General features: G+C 50.0%; 1 protein-coding gene and 1 non-coding gene across 3 annotated transcripts; one reads left to right on the top strand and one right to left on the bottom strand.

The window, feature by feature from the left end:
* Positions 1 to 129: 129 nt before the first annotated feature.
* On the bottom strand, positions 130 to 236 carry LOC136567131 (U6 spliceosomal RNA). Its single transcript, XR_010785107.1, has one exon. It is a non-coding gene; the product is annotated as a U6 spliceosomal RNA (small nuclear RNA).
* Positions 237 to 523: 287 nt separating this feature from the next.
* MED16 (mediator complex subunit 16) lies at positions 524 to 14,198 on the top strand. Of its 2 annotated transcripts, none has more exons than XM_066566419.1 (15): positions 524 to 559; positions 849 to 1,053; positions 1,346 to 1,453; positions 2,029 to 2,198; positions 3,413 to 3,844; positions 5,150 to 5,255; positions 5,892 to 6,047; positions 7,534 to 7,745; positions 9,017 to 9,223; positions 9,638 to 9,848; positions 10,172 to 10,305; positions 11,643 to 11,835; positions 12,050 to 12,266; positions 12,735 to 12,818; positions 13,534 to 14,198. In XM_066566419.1, the coding sequence occupies exons 2-15, from the start codon at positions 918 to 920 to the stop codon at positions 13,658 to 13,660; spliced, it is 2,493 nt and encodes an 830-aa protein (XP_066422516.1). In that variant the 5' UTR covers positions 524 to 559; positions 849 to 917; the 3' UTR covers positions 13,661 to 14,198. The 2 variants fall into 2 exon arrangements, with proteins under 2 accessions (XP_066422516.1, XP_066422515.1); XM_066566418.1 differs by lacking the exon at positions 524 to 559 and adding an exon at positions 575 to 759.
* Positions 14,199 to 15,064: the final 866 nt, after the last annotated feature.

Raw genomic sequence — 15,064 nt, 5'->3', positions numbered from 1 at the left:
CCGGCTCTGTGTCTCCGTGGGGATGAGGATGAGGAAGAGGACGAGGAGGATGAGGGGGAGGAGGAGGTTTGGGGGTCTCAGCGCAGGCGGTTGGGCACGGGATGGAAAATGTGGGTGTGGGGAGGTGCGAAAAATATGGAACGCTTCACGAATTTGCGTGTCATCCTTGCGCAGGGGCCATGCTAATCTTCTCTGTATCGTTCCAATTTTAGTATATGTGCTGCCGAAGCGAGCACGAATTGTGCTGCACCCACAAGGGTATTTAAAGGCCTAGAGACCCAACTCAATCACCATACGGTGACTACAGTGTAGTTTGGTATTGAACGCATAATGTGCCCCCTCAATTATTCCGCAAGGTTTCACTCGTCGTTTTCCTCAGAGTTTACCAAAATTTCAGAAATACTCCGGCTATGTTTGCTATTCTGCCCGGTGGCTCCTGGGTAGTTTGTTATGCTAATTAGCTCTCTGAGGGTGTCCGCGGCAGTGCCTGAGCGCGCGGCGCAGGCGCGGCACGGGCAGCCCGCGGAGGCACCGGGGTCCTGAGGAGTGGCGGGCGCCGGTGAGTGAGGCGGGACCGGGACCGGGACCCCCGGGAGCCGCCTGTGACCGGGCCCAGGCCCCTCCTGTGACCTTCCCGTCAGCCCCGGGAACCTCTGGCACCTCCCTGTGTCCGGCCCCGGGACCCTCCCACCCGCCGTAGGCTCGGTACCCGCGGACCGCTCCCTCCGCCTCCCCCCGGTACCGCCGGGGTCTCTCCCGGTACGGGGTTGTCCCCACCCGTGTCCTGTGCCTCCCGTTGTGGCCCTTGCGGCTGGTGTCCGGTGTGACCGGCTTTGTGTCGCCCCCAGGCAGGACCGAGGCTCCCCGGTGTCCCGTCCCCGGTGTCCCGTCCCCGGTGTCCCGTCCGGGCCGGCGGGATGGACCTGGCCTACGTGTGCGAGTGGGAGAAGAAGCCCAAGAGTAACCACTGCCCCTCCATCCCCCTGGTGTGCGCCTGGTCCTGCCGCAACCTCATCGCCTTCACCACGGACCTCCGCAATGAGGAGGAGAAAGGTACCGAGAGCCCCTCGGGAAATCCCTCCCGGTGCTCCCGGGAGAGGCCGGGATCCGCTGGGCCGGAGCTCTGCCCTGCCCCTGGATGCTGCTCTCCTCCTTTTCCTTCCATCCTTCAGCCTCTGTGTTTGTTCCCTGGAGTGGGTTTGGTTCCCCTAAACCAGGACCAAGCACTATCCCAAATCATTTCTATAAATGATAAATTTTCTATAAAATATTTTATGTTTTCCCTGCATCACCTGAGGCTCAGCAGCAGTGCCAAGGGACAGGAATCACTTCTCTCTTCACACAGATCTCACCCATATGGTCCATATCATCGACACCGAGCACCCCTGGGACGTCTACTCTGTCAACTCAGGCCACACTGAAGTCATCACGTGTTTGGAGTGGGATCAGTCAGGTGAGCTGGGCTCTCTGTCATTGTCACCGTGTCCCTGCCCTGCTATGCATGCCCCAAAGCAATGGGGTGCAATTCCTTGGGGGGTTTTGACTGTTCCCCCTGTTCTCAGTGTCATTGTCACTGTGTCCCACCCCAAAGGGATGGGGTGCAGTTCCTGGTGGGGTTTTGGCTGCTCTCCCTGTTCTCACAGAGTGTCATTGTCACCATGTCCCACCCCTGCTGTGCATGTCCCAAAGCACTGGGGTGCAATTCCTCGTGGGGTTTTGGCCATTCCTCCTGTTCTCAGTGTCATTGTCACTGTGTTCCACCCCAAAGGGATGGGGTGCAGTTCCTGGTGGGGTTTTGGCTGTTTCCCCTGTTCTCATGCAGTGTCATTGTCACCATGTCCCACCCCTGCTGTGCATGTCCCAAAGCACTGGGGTGCAATTCCTTGGGGGGTTTTGGCCATTCCCCCTATTCTCAGTGTCATTGTCACTGTGTCCCACCCCTCCTGTGCATGTCCCAAAGGGATGGGGTGCAATTCCTTGGGGACTTTTGGCTGTTCCCCCTGTTCTCACGCAGTGTCATTGTCACAGGCTCCAGGCTGCTCTCAGCAGATGCTGATGGCCACATCAAGTGCTGGAGCATGACAGATCACCTGGCCAACAGCTGGGAGAACACAGTGGGCAGCGTGGTGGAAGGGGACCCTGTGGTGGCCCTGTCCTGGCTGCACAATGGTGTCAAGCTGGCTCTGCACGTGGAGAAGGTTTGTCTGAGCTTCCTGAGGGATCTGGGCTGGAATTCTGTGGTCTTTGTGAGGACCCCCCCCAGGACGAGGGAAGAGATGAGAATCTGACTCCATGTTCCCAGAAGGCTGATTTATTCTTCTCTTCTCTTCTCTTCTCTTCTCTTCTCTTCTCTTCTCTTCTCTTCTCTTCTCTTCTCTTCTCTTCTCTTCTCTTCTCTTCTCTTCTCTTCTCTTCCCTTCCCTTCCCTTCCCTTCCCTTCCCTTCCCTTCCCTTCCCTTCCCTTCCCTTCCAACTATACTAAAGAATACAGAAAAGGAAACCTCAGAAGGTTTAACAGGAATGAATCATAAAAACCCCTGACTCAGAGTCTGACACAGCTGGCCATGGTTGGCCATTAAGTTAAAACAATTCACATGTTTGGATAAACAATCTCCAGCCCACATTCCAAAGCAGCAAAACAGGGAGAAACTGAGGCTTCTCAGCTTTCCAGGAGAAAATCCTGGGCAAAGAGGGTTTTTCAGAAAAGATGACAGTGACAGTCTGGCTCAGATGTTGGCAGAGAGCTCAGGATCCTGCCTGTGTTTGTGCTCTGGGCTCTCTTGTTTTTCCAGTTTTTGCTTCCCTGTAGTGGATATTTGTGCTCCCCCATAGTGGATATTTTTGCTCCCCTATAGTGGATATTTTTGCTCCCCTATAGTGGATATTTGTGCTCCCTATAGTAGATATTTGTGCTCCCCCATAGTGGATATTTGTGCTCCCTATAGTGGATATTTTTGCTCCTCTGTAGTGGATATTTTTGCTCCCCTATAGTGGATATTTGTGCTCCCCTATAGTGGATATTTTTGCTCCCCTATAGTGGATATTTTTGCTCCCCTATAGTGGATATTTGTGCTCCCCCATAGTGGATATTTGTGCTCCCTATAGTGGATATTTTTGCTCCTCTGTAGTGGATATTTTTGCTCCCTATAGTGGATATTTTTGATCACCCATAGTGGATATTTGTGCTCCCCTATAGTGGATATTTTTGCTCCCCTATAGTGAATATTTGTGCTCCCTATAGTGGATATTTTTCCTCCCCTATAGTGAATATTTGTGCTCCCCTATAGTGGATATTTGTGCTCCCAACGAAGGAGGAATAATGAGGATGACTCCATTGATATCAGAACGCTAATTAATTACTTTTTTCTAATTTTGGCTGCGAGCGCTTACATTTTTTTGACCTTTCTTCCAGTCTGGAGCCTCGAACTTCGGCGAGAAGTTTTCCCGGGTGAAATTCTCTCCATCCCTGACTCTGTTTGGTGGGAAGCCCATGGAGGGCTGGATTGCTGTGACCATCAGTGGCTTGGTCACCGTGTCCCTCCTCAAGCCCAACGGGCAGGTGCTGACGGCCACCGAGAGCCTTTGCCGCCTCCGCTGCCGCGTGGCCTTGGCCGACGTCGCCTTCACGGGCGGGGGCAACATCGTGGTGGCCACATCTGATGGCAGCAGCACCTCCCCTGTGCAGTTCTACAAGGTTTGTGTCAGCGTGGTGAACGAGAAGTGCAAGATTGACACCGAGATCCTGCCCTCGCTCTTCATGCGCTGCACCACCGACCCCGCGCGCAAGGACAAGTACCCGGCCATCACCCACCTGAAATTCCTGGCTCGGGACATGTCAGAGCAGGTGGGCTGGAGTGGAGATTGGTGCTCCCTTATAGTGGACATTTTGCTCCTCTGTAGTGGATATTTGTGCTCCCCTATAGTGCATATTACGCTCCCCTATAGTGGATATTTTTGCTCTGCTATAATGGATATTTTTGCTCTGCTATAATGGATATTTTTGCTCACCTATAGTGGATATTTTTCCTCCCCTATAGTGGATATATGTGCTCCCCTATAGTGGAGATTTTTGCTCCCCTATAGTGGATATATGTGCTCCCCTCTAGTGGATATTTTGCTCCCCTATTGTGGATATTTGTGCTCCTCTATAGTGCATATTTCACTCCCCTATAGTGGATATTTTTGCTCCTCTATAGTGGATATTTTTTCTCTGCTATAATGGATATTTTTGCTCCCCTATAGTGGATATTTTTCCTCACCTATAGTGGATATATGTACTCCCCTCTAGTGGATATTTTTCCTCCCCTCTAGTGGATATTTTTGCTCCCCTCTAGTGGATATTTTTCCTCCCCTCTAGTGGATATTTTTCCTCCCCTATAGTGGATATTTTTTGCTCCCCTATAGTAGATATTTGTGCTCCGCTATAGTGGATATTTTTCCTCCTCTATAGTCGATATTTTGCTCCTCTATAGTGGATATTTTTGCTCTGCTATAATGGATATTTTTGCTCCTCTGTCGTGGATATTTTTGCACCTGACGAAGGACGAATGATGAGGAGGATTCCATTGATATCAGAAGGCTAATTAATTACTTTATTCTATACTATATTATTCTGTACATCTAAACTGAACCTGCCAAGCACTCAACTCTCACACAACTACCCAGACAGTCACCACACACACACACACACACACACAGAGACTTTCTTGGCCCTGATAGGCCAAGGAAACAAAACACCATCACTTTGGGTAAACAGTCTCCATATTGCATTCTACTTTTGCACAGCAAATGAGATAAAAATTGTGGTTTTCCTTTCTCTGAGGTTCAGAGAATGTGAATCTCAGAAATCCTTGTGACGAATTGTGCCTTGCTTTTCTCTGTGAGGAGAAATGTGGCTACAGTGGGCAGCTGCTCTTTGATCCTCCTGGCCTTCCTCAGAGGGTCTGGAGGTGACTAGCACGTCCTGCAATACCTTTGGCATTCCTAGTTGTCCTTTTGGTGCAGCTGGAACCCTAATTCACCTCACTTCCCACTGATTTGATCCTCTGCTTTCTGCTGGTGGAGCAGGACCCTGGAAATGGAGGGTGGGAATGACCAGGGCAGTGTTGTCCCTGTTGTGAAGTTTGTGGTGGGGGGCTCTGTTCCACAGGTGCTGCTTTGTGCTTCCAACCAAAACAACAGCATTGTGGAGTGCTGGTCCCTTAGGAAGGAGGGCCTGCCTGTCAACAACATCTTCCAGCAAATCTCTCCTGTGGGTAAGTGTCTGCTCTGGGCACTCTCAAGAACAGGAGCTTGGTCTGAGGCAAAAACCAGCACAGTTTCTCACATCCATTATCCCATGTTTGTGATTATTCAGAATCTTATGCTTATTTTCAGGTGTTTTCAGTCCATTCTGTCTGTTTGCATCATAGGCAGCAAGTTGCTGTTTCCAGGAAGGGGTTTGGTTGTTGCTTTCACTTCATAAAAGATTTTAAAATAAATTTTTGTGTTTTGCTGCGCAGCCGCCCTTCCTGCCACCAGTGGAGCAAAGGCTCCCAAAGGACCAGGATTGAGCAGCAGAGCTGGATTAATCCCCTGCTCTGGCTTCACTGATCTCAGATAAAACAGAATTAATCAGGGCAGTTTGTTTGGTGAAATATAAAGGATTATTGTGTGTAAGGATCTTACCCGCAGCAGAGCTTCCATCAAGAGAGATTTAGCAAAACATGTTGTTGGTATAATTCAGGAAAAAAATAGGGAACTATGAGGGAAATGTATGGGAAATATATGGGAAATACGCCAGTCCTGATCTGTGGTCCTGCTTGGGGGAGCTTGGGGCAGAAATGAGGGACAGATTTTCTGATCTTTGTGGGACAGAATTCTCACTAATTTGCTTTTTTGGTCTTTGCTAGTGGGAGACAAGCAGCCCATGATCCTGAAGTGGAGGATCCTGTCTGCCACCAACGACCTGGACCGGGTGTCAGCTGTGGCACTGCCAAAGCTTCCAATCTCCCTGACCAACACTGACCTGAAGGTGGCAAATGACACCAAGTTCTTCCCTGGGCTGGGTAAGGAGTTCCTGTTGTCTTTGTCCTAAACATGTCACTTTTGCTTGAAATTTCACCACCTGAGCAGTAGCTGAAGGAAAGCACGTGGAATGCTGAGGGAAAACTTTTAAATGTTGTGTTTCTCATTGTGGGAAGAGGCTGTGAAATTCTGTGAGCTCCTGTTGGGACCCAGCGCATTCCTCTGGCTGCCCTGGGTGATTTGAGACCCTGGCAAAAGGCTCAGAGACCTTGGCATGGAGTCAAAACCACCTGTGCCTTCCATTTTAGCCCATGGAAACAATTACCAACTTTGTGTGAAGATTTACAAGCCACAAGAGTTTGAGTAGAATGATAGTGAATTTGTCACAGGGTGAAAAAGTAGAATTTTGGGGATTTAGAATGAGGGTTCAAGAGGCAAGATGGAGGAATCTGGGTGTGTCCTGTCCTTCTTCTCCTTCTTGTCCTCCATCTCCTGCTGTGATGGTGGCACTTCTGGATTGGTTTAGAGCAGAGACAGACTGTCTAACATAGGTGATAAGTATTGGAAAATTATTGTAAATAAAGTACACACAGTTCTTAGTATAAAAAGCAAACACCACCCCAAGGGCAGGCACTGTGCCACAGCCTGACCTGCTGGACAGATCTCAGCAGGTCAGAGAAAGAATGGAATAGATAAGAGAAAACAACCTTGAAAAGCAGAACTGACTTCTTCTTTGGTCATGGGGCTGGGAAAAAAGACTTTTTAATACCTCGGGGTCATCTCAACCACAGAAACCCAAGAAGCCCCCAGCCCTTTGGCTTCTCCATGGGCTTCAGTGGTGGCCACTTGTTGGGGAAGATGAAACAGGAAAGCCTTATAAATATGATTGCTTGGCAAAAGATTCTGAGAATATAGGAACTATAAGTGAGATTGAAATGAAAGCAAGCTTTGAGATCCCTTAGTTACTGAATGAACAACTGGTAAACAATGGTGTGGATGGCTGAAGGTAATCCCCTTTTGATGGAACAACACCCTCTGCTTGCAGGCAGATCCAAGGGTCAGAGCAGACCCTACTAGCCTGGCAGAAGGGATCTAAAGAGGAGTTTTTAGGGTTTAAAATGTAGCACAGTATGGTAATGTAATGATTCTTATAGGCTGTATGGAAATGCTATAGGATTTGTATCTTGTACTGGATTGGTTCGTGAGAACTACAATATTCAACACAGAAGAAGATTTATTGTATTGGAATGGGAACTTTGCTCTCTTATCCTCTCATCTTCTCTCTGTCTCTCATCTTCTTTACCCCTGTCTTAACTTCTCTGGGGCCTGCTCTGAGCTGTGGCTGGCAGCTCCAAGCAGATCCTCTTTGCAATAAACCCCAAATTCCACAACCTGGCTTCAGAGACCTCTCATCTCCATCCATCCCAACCATCCTACCCCGACACTCCTACAGCCCCTGCTTTGGGCAAGGGCTCTGCCACGCTGGGAGCAGCTGTCTGCTCATCCTCACTCATCTCCTGTCCCCAGGCCTGGCCTTGGCTTTCCACGATGGCAGTGTCCACATCGTGCACAGGCTGTCCCTGCAGATGATGGCTGTGTTTTACGGCTCCTCCTCGCAGCGCCCCGTGGACGAGCCGGCCCTCAAACGCCCACGCACCACAGGGCCCCTGGTGCACTTCAAGGCCATGCAGCTCTCCTGGACATCCCTGGCCCTGGCTGGTGTGGACAGTCATGGAAAGGTTGGTGCTCTCTTATGGATGTAGGGATGTGTCACTCCTGTTGATGGAGTGACAGAATTGGCCTTTGTCTCCTCAAAAAGGAAAAAAGCCCGGAAGTTTCTCTCTTCGGTTAGGTAAAAAGACACCTCACAGGACCTTGGGGATTTCACCTCAAACTTTAAGATAGCCAATTGGACAGCTAAAAACTCCCACCTGAACAATCTATTAGAAAAAGAAGAGAATAAAATAACTAATGGCTTTTGTGAGGAGTTTTACCAGGAGCAAGAACCTCTTGCCCTGGCTTGTTTTTTCTCTGTAAAGAGCTTAGTTATTTTGCCTTTTATTAGAACTTTTGTTTCCAGCACTGCCACAGAAGCCATCCTGCTGATTTTATGCCAGGGTTCCTCAGGAAACACTGGGAATTCCAGCGGTGAGATCCATATTGGAAAGGGATGTATCCCATCAGTGTCAGAAACTGTCACTAGGTCAGGATTGAGCTTCATTGGGCCCCATGTTGTGTGGTGGCTTTGTGGGATGTCACAGTCATATTTTCTGAAAAATCCTCTTGCCCAGGATTCTTCTCTTAGGAAGCTGAGAAGCCTCAAAGAAAAAAAAAATATTATCTCATTTACTTCTCCTGTGTTTTGCTGGTTTAGAATGTAGCTTAGAGATTGTTTACCCAACATGTTAATTGTTTTTACTTAAAAACCAATCACCATCCAACTGTGTCAAAACTCTAGAAAAAGTCACGAGTTTTTCATTAGTATCATTCTTGTTAAGCCTTCTGTAAGTATCCTTTCTCTATTCTTTGGTAAAGTTTTAGTATAGCATTCTAATATATATTATATATGTAATATAATACAATATTATTATATTGTATTGTATTATATTATATTACATGACATTACATTATATCTTATGATATGATATAATATTGTATTATAATATTATATTAATATATTATAATATGATAATATATAATATAATGTGATATTATGTTATATAATATATTTAATTTATATTTATATATAAATTATATATATAATTTATATAAATATATTTATATAAATATATATTATATTTAGTTATTAATAATAATAATAACAATAATAATAATAATAATAATAATAATAATAATAGTAGTAGTAGTAGTAGTAGTAGTAGTAGTACATAAAATGATAAATTAGCCTTCTAAGAACATGGAGTCAGATTCATAAGTCCCTTCCTGCCATGGAAGACCCTGACAATGCCACACTCCTGAAGCCATTTTCTGTTTGGTTCCTCCCTTCAAGCTGAGCATGCTCCGCATCTCCCCGTCCATGGGCCACGTGCTGGACATGAACATGTCCCTGAGGCACTTGCTGTTCCTGCTGGAGTACTGCATGGTCACTGGCTACGACTGGTGGGACATCCTGCTCCACGTCCAGCCCAGCATGGTGCAGAACCTGGTGGAGAAGCTGCACGAGGAGTACATGCGTCAGAATGCAGCCCTGCAGCAGGTGGGAGGGTGTGTGGGGGCTCTGGGCTCACCCCCAGGGTGGGCATGGGGGTGCTCAGGGCTTTGGAGAGGGGAGCAGCCAGTGCCAGTCCTCAGGACATTGCTGGCTGTGCTCTCTGAGTGCCCTGCTGGGGCAGTGATGGAGCTGGGAAGAGCTTCCATGGCAGCAGCATTCACTTTTCCTGGTATCAGCAGGGTCTTAGCTGCTGGAAACTTGGGGTGAGATGGTGAAATCTATTTTTGGCAGATTCCTGGGAGCAGCAGCACGTGCCCAGCACAGCGCTCACGTGCATGGCTCCTGTCACTCCTGCAGCAGAAAGGGAGAGCAGAGAATAAAGCAGCAGCAGCAGCTCTAATGAGCTTATGCTAATTCCTGCCTTTTTTGTGCCTTTTGCTGCATTTCCCCGTGGCTCAGGTGCTCTCTACACGCATTGTTGCCATGAAGGCCTCTCTGTGCAAGCTCTCCTCCAGCACCATCGCCCGTGTGTGTGACTACCACGCCAAGCTCTTCCTCATTGCCATCAGCTGCACCCTGAAGTCTCTGCTGCGCCCACATTTCCTCAACACCCCTGACAAGAGCCCTGGGGACCGGCTCACCGAGATCTGCTCCAAGATCACGGATGTAGGTACTGACTGCTCAGAGCATCCTGCTCTGCATTCCCAGCTTTTGGGATTGGGCTGTTCCCCGTGGTGTCACAGCCTCTCAGTAACTCATCCTGCTCTGCATTCCCAGCTTTTGGGATTGGGCTGTTCCCCATGGTGTCACAGCCTCTCAGTAACTCATCCTGCTCTGCATTCCCAGCTTTTGGGATTGGGCTGTTCCCCATGGTGTCACAGCCTCTCAGTAACTCCTGGGTTTGGGGAGGAGGACAAGGGTGACCTCCACAGGGAGGGTGTGAGGTTTGGATCCATCTTTCCTGAGCCAGGCCATGTCTTGGTTCTTTTCCAGACATTGACAAGGTGATGATTAACCTGAAGACAGAAGAGTTTGTCCTGGAGATGACAACATTGCAGTCCCTGCAGCAGCTCATCCAGTGGGTGGGGGATTTTGTGCTCTACCTGCTGGCCAGCCTTCCCAACCAGGTGAGACCCATGGGCACAAACACCCATGGGCAGTGCTGGGGAGCTTTGCCAGGGCACACAGGCCACATGTCCCTGTCAGCACAGGCACTGGGCAGGAGTAAGGAACAGCAGAATTAGAGAATGGCCCTTTCCATGCCCATCTGGGTCTGTGACCAGCACCTGGGGGATTTGGGGACACTCCTCTGTCGCTGTCGAGGCGGTCAGGACACAAAGCAGAGACCACAAGCAGTCTCAGATGGCAACTCTTTATTATTGAACATGGCTGACCTTTTATACACTTTCTAATTATTTATACTTCTTCTACCCTAACTATTGGCCACAATAAGTCAACATAACACTATTGGTGAAAAGTTCCAGTGACTTCAACTAACTTTTTAAAAATACTGCGTCCAGCTGCAAAGTTCTCTTCTTATCTTTCTTCAATTCCTCACTTCTCTTGGTCTCCTTGGTTACAGCCTTGGGGAGATCTCCTTATCAGCCTCTTCTTGCTTCTCAGCTTCTTCTTGCTCCTTTAGCTAACACTAAGGAGTGAGACACACACACACTCCTCTTGCAGCTCTGCAGAGGTGTCACCTTCAGGTGACCCTCCAGCATCCCCAGCACAGCATCAGCTGTGTGCTGCTGGAAGCAGGAGCTGTCTGGATGCACTGTGGTGGCTGGGGCTGCTGTGAGCTCCATCTTCCCTCACTTTAGAAGCTGCAGGATTTGCACAACACCTCACTTTCTTTTGAGAGCTCTGCTGAGTTGTGCCAGCCTGCTGGCATGTCCTCAGTGGGAATGGGGGCAAGTGAAACCCTTCAGCTTGCATGCAGAGGGCTTCTCCTGGAAAAGCTTATTCCCCATCTGGGTGTCTGCAGGCAGAATAACCTCTTCCTCTGAGGAACTTCATCAGTTATTTCCCATCATTCTTATTTTTAAAAATTTACCTTTTAATCAAGCAAGTCACACAAAGAGTATGGAGCCTTTTCCCAGGGAGGAGAAGAGAGCACTAACAGCTCCCTGACACACAAATTTGGAGGATGGTGATGCTTTTTCCAGGGAGCTGAGCTAACAGTCTGGCTGTAAGGAGTTTAGATCTGGAGCCAGACATCATGGTTAGGTCTGTCTGTGGTTATAATGTAGTTGTTTGAGTTTTGTAGAAGTTGTCTGATGGAATCTGAACTAAGAACAAAACAAAAACCCGAGGGGCGCTGTTTCTGGCGATCCTCGTCTCTACTTGATCTGGCACCAGAGCTGGCCTCACCCAGCTTGGTGTGAGCCTCCCCCAGGCTGGTGTGAGCCCACCTAGGCTGGTGTGAGCCCACCTAGGCTGATGCCACCCCTCTGTCCCCCCACAGGGCTCCCCAGTGCGGCCTGGGCACAGCTTCCTGCGCGACGGCGCCTCCCTGGGCATGTTCCGCGAGCTGATGGTGGTGATCCGCATCTGGGGGCTGCTGAAGCCCAGCTGCCTCCCCGTGTACACAGCAACCTCAGACACCCAGGACAGCATGTCCCTGCTCTTCAGGCTCCTGACCAAGCTCTGGCTGTGCTGTGAGTGTGGCCCTGAGCAGTAATTCCTGCAGCAGTGGGGTGGGACGTGACTCCGAGGGGGTCTGGCACGTTGAGAAAGGGCAAGTGCAGCTGCCAAGGTTATTGTTTTCCAGGCTGAGTTGGCAGTGGAGGAGGAGGCTGCACGCAGCTCTCTGGAGCTCTGAGGGGGAAATGTAAAGGTCACAGGGGTTTTTTTCCTTCATTTCCCACGCAGGTCGTGAGGAAAATCACATCACAGAGCCCGATGATGCCCTGATCGATGAGTGCTGCCTCCTGCCCAGCCAGCTGCTCATTCCCAACATTGACTGGCTGCCCATCAACGATGGCATCATCAGCAAGCTGCAGAACAAGCAGCTGGTCAGGCTGCAGTTTGGGAAGGCTCCCGGGCTCGTTGGCCACACTGTCTCTTCCCAGTTTGATGCCTTTGTCAGGTACAAACCCCTGGAACCGTACAAAGGTGTTGTTTGTCAGGTACAAACCCCTGGAATCATACAAAAGTGTTGTTTGTCAGGTACAAACCCCTGGAATCATACAAAGGTGTTGTTTGTCAGGTACAAACCCCTGGAATGGGTCAGTGCACAGTGAGAAGGAGTCTTGGCAGCTCTGAGGTTTGGCTTGTCTCCTTGCTGCTGTGGCCCAAGAGCAGTTTGTCTTCTCTGCTCAAATTCCTTTCTCAGCTTATGATGGGCTGGGAATTTTAAGTACTGAAAAGTGATAGCAAATGGTGGGGGAAAAACTCCATTAATTAATGTGATTAATTGTGACCATGAATCTCGTGGCGCTGGGTGGGCAGGTGGGCAGAACCTCTGCCATATTGGCCAGTGAGATGCAGCTCCCTGTCCTGGGAGCAGCTGATGGAAAGTGAGACTCTAGGATAAAGTCCTGTTCTCCCTCCCCAGGGCCCCTGGACAGCCCAAAATTGACCACCTGAGGCGGCTGCACCTGGGTGCATACCCAACAGAGGAATGCAAGTCCTGTACCAGGTAAGTGGCACTTGCAGTGGAGCTTGGGCAGGATTTGGACTGTCCTGTGTCCTTCAGGAGCTCTCTGGCACTGGTTGGGGCTGTGGTTAAGGTGTCCCCAACCTGAGATGCCCATGTCAGTGTCAGCCTGGCCCTTGGGTTAAAAATCAAACAGATCAGAAAAAGCTCTCAAAGTAATCTGGCTTGGAGGAGACCCTGCAGCAGCTCCTTTACAGCCCAATTCTGTGAGTCTGATAATTAAAACACCTTTGTGGTCATGGCAGGGCTGGAGGGAGGAATCTCCCCACTGCCCTTGCCCCCATTTTGGGGTCATCTTTCCACCAGGCTTGCATTTCATGCTGCCCTACTCATCCACCCTCATGGGAGAGCCTGGATTGCAGGGTAATGGCTCAGGGAACAAACATCCATCTAAGTCATGTGATTGAATTAGCTTTAATTAGTGATTTTAATAGAAAGCCTCTGTAGCAGATCATTTTTGTGAGATGACTGTCAGTTGTTTCATGTATAAACAGCAGCTGGGGCTGTTCCTTGCCAGGCTCCAGCTCCAGCAGAGCCCTCAGTGGGATTGTTGCTTGCTGGTTTCAGCTGGTTTTGGTGCTCACTGCAGATGACAGGAGCTGGTTTCTCCCCAGATCCCTGTGTGGTCCATGCAGCTCCCCAGCAGTGCTGGCCCTGCACTGCCCCTGGGCTGGCTGCACCCTCTGTGTCCCCACAGGTGTGGCTGTGTCACCATGCTGAAGTCACCCAACAAGGTGACAGCAGTGAAGCAGTGGGAGCAGCGCTGGATCAAGAACTGCCTGTGTGGAGGGCTGTGGAGGAAGATGCCCCTCAGCTACTCCTGAACCCTTCCTGGGGTGCAGTGAGGGCCAGGAGCTGCACAGGGCTCCCTTCATGGAGGTTTTGGGACAAGGGAATGGCAGCTCCTCTCCCTCATGCTGGAAAAGCTGCTGCTGGTTGAGCTGTGCTGGAAAACAGAGCTGAGGGAGCTCTGCCTCTTGCCAGGGAGGAGCTGGAAAGGAATGCCAGAGGTTTCCCCATCATTTTGGGGCCCAGGAGGGGAGAGCCTGGCTGTGTTTTGTGTCTGTGCCAGCAGAGCAGGGCCCTGGCCTGGGCAGGGTGGTGATGGGGCAACTGGTGAGAACAAAGTCCCAGCTGAGGGGGGCACAGCTGGTACCTCACATCCATCCTGTGCCTTGGGAAGTGCCAGGCATGGGCTGGGCACTCCTCATCCCTCAGCAAACTCATCCCTGAGACAGGATCTGGCTCCTGTGTGCCCATCAGTGTTGGGTGGGAGCAGGAATATGAGAACTGCTGCCTGGAGTGAACCCTGCCTTTGCCTCTTGCTGTTGTAAATAAAAATTCTCCTGATTTTGTACAGAACCAAGTGCTTTGTTTCTGTGGTGTGACGTGGCTGCCCAGTGTGGGGCCGGGGCAGTGGGGCCATGGGAGGGCTGCCAGAACATCTGTCAGGAAAGGAACCACCATCATTGGAAAAAGGAGAAGGGAAATGGATGTTTTCAAGGTTTGCCTTATGGACACTCGAGGAAAAAACATCTGATCCTTGGGGTTGTGCAAGCCTCCAGATTCAGCAAGGCTGGACACTTGAGTGTGCCAGAGGAGGAGCATTCCTGCTGCAGCCAAAAATCCTTTCAGATTCTTGCCCTCAGCTGCTGCTGCCCCGGGCAGGAAATCACAACCTCGAGGAGCCACCCTGGGGCTGATCTGGGCCCTCTCCTCTCCCACGGCTCCTTCAGCTCTGAGGGGGAAAAGCCTGGAGCTTTCTCTGCTGCTGCATCCCAGCCAGCAATTCCAGGTCCCCACAGACCGTTTAAGAGCCAGCTTTAGTACATTCCTTTCCCTCTGGAGCCATGATTTCATTATTCTTGAGAACTGGAGCTGGTGACGGAGTTCATCCCTCGACTCCAGTGAATGTTTCACTGCACAAAGCTGTAAGAGCTGTACAGACCTCTCCCCCTCTCTGCTCTGCTGCTAATTAGGGACAATCAAATGGCTAATTAGGAAACTGCACCTTATTAAGGCTCTTTTCCCCTGTAAGTAAAACTCAAACAGGGCCCTCTGTGAGCTCCTCATAGAACAGGTTTGGGGTTATTTAATGTTTGATTGGGAGCAGCAGCAGAGCAGGGGAATGGAGACACATCCGTGTCCCCCTCAGTTCCCTGCTGACCATGGAGCTCCTGGGATGGGACTGGAAGGGTCTGGCAGTGCCCTGGGCTGTGCCTTGGCCC

Source organism: Molothrus aeneus, chromosome 27 (genome assembly GCF_037042795.1).
Source record: "Molothrus aeneus isolate 106 chromosome 27, BPBGC_Maene_1.0, whole genome shotgun sequence".
NCBI lineage: Eukaryota > Metazoa > Chordata > Aves > Passeriformes > Icteridae > Molothrus > Molothrus aeneus.
The sequence above is the reverse complement of the archived record's forward strand: the minus strand, read 5'-3'. Positions and strand labels throughout refer to the sequence as shown.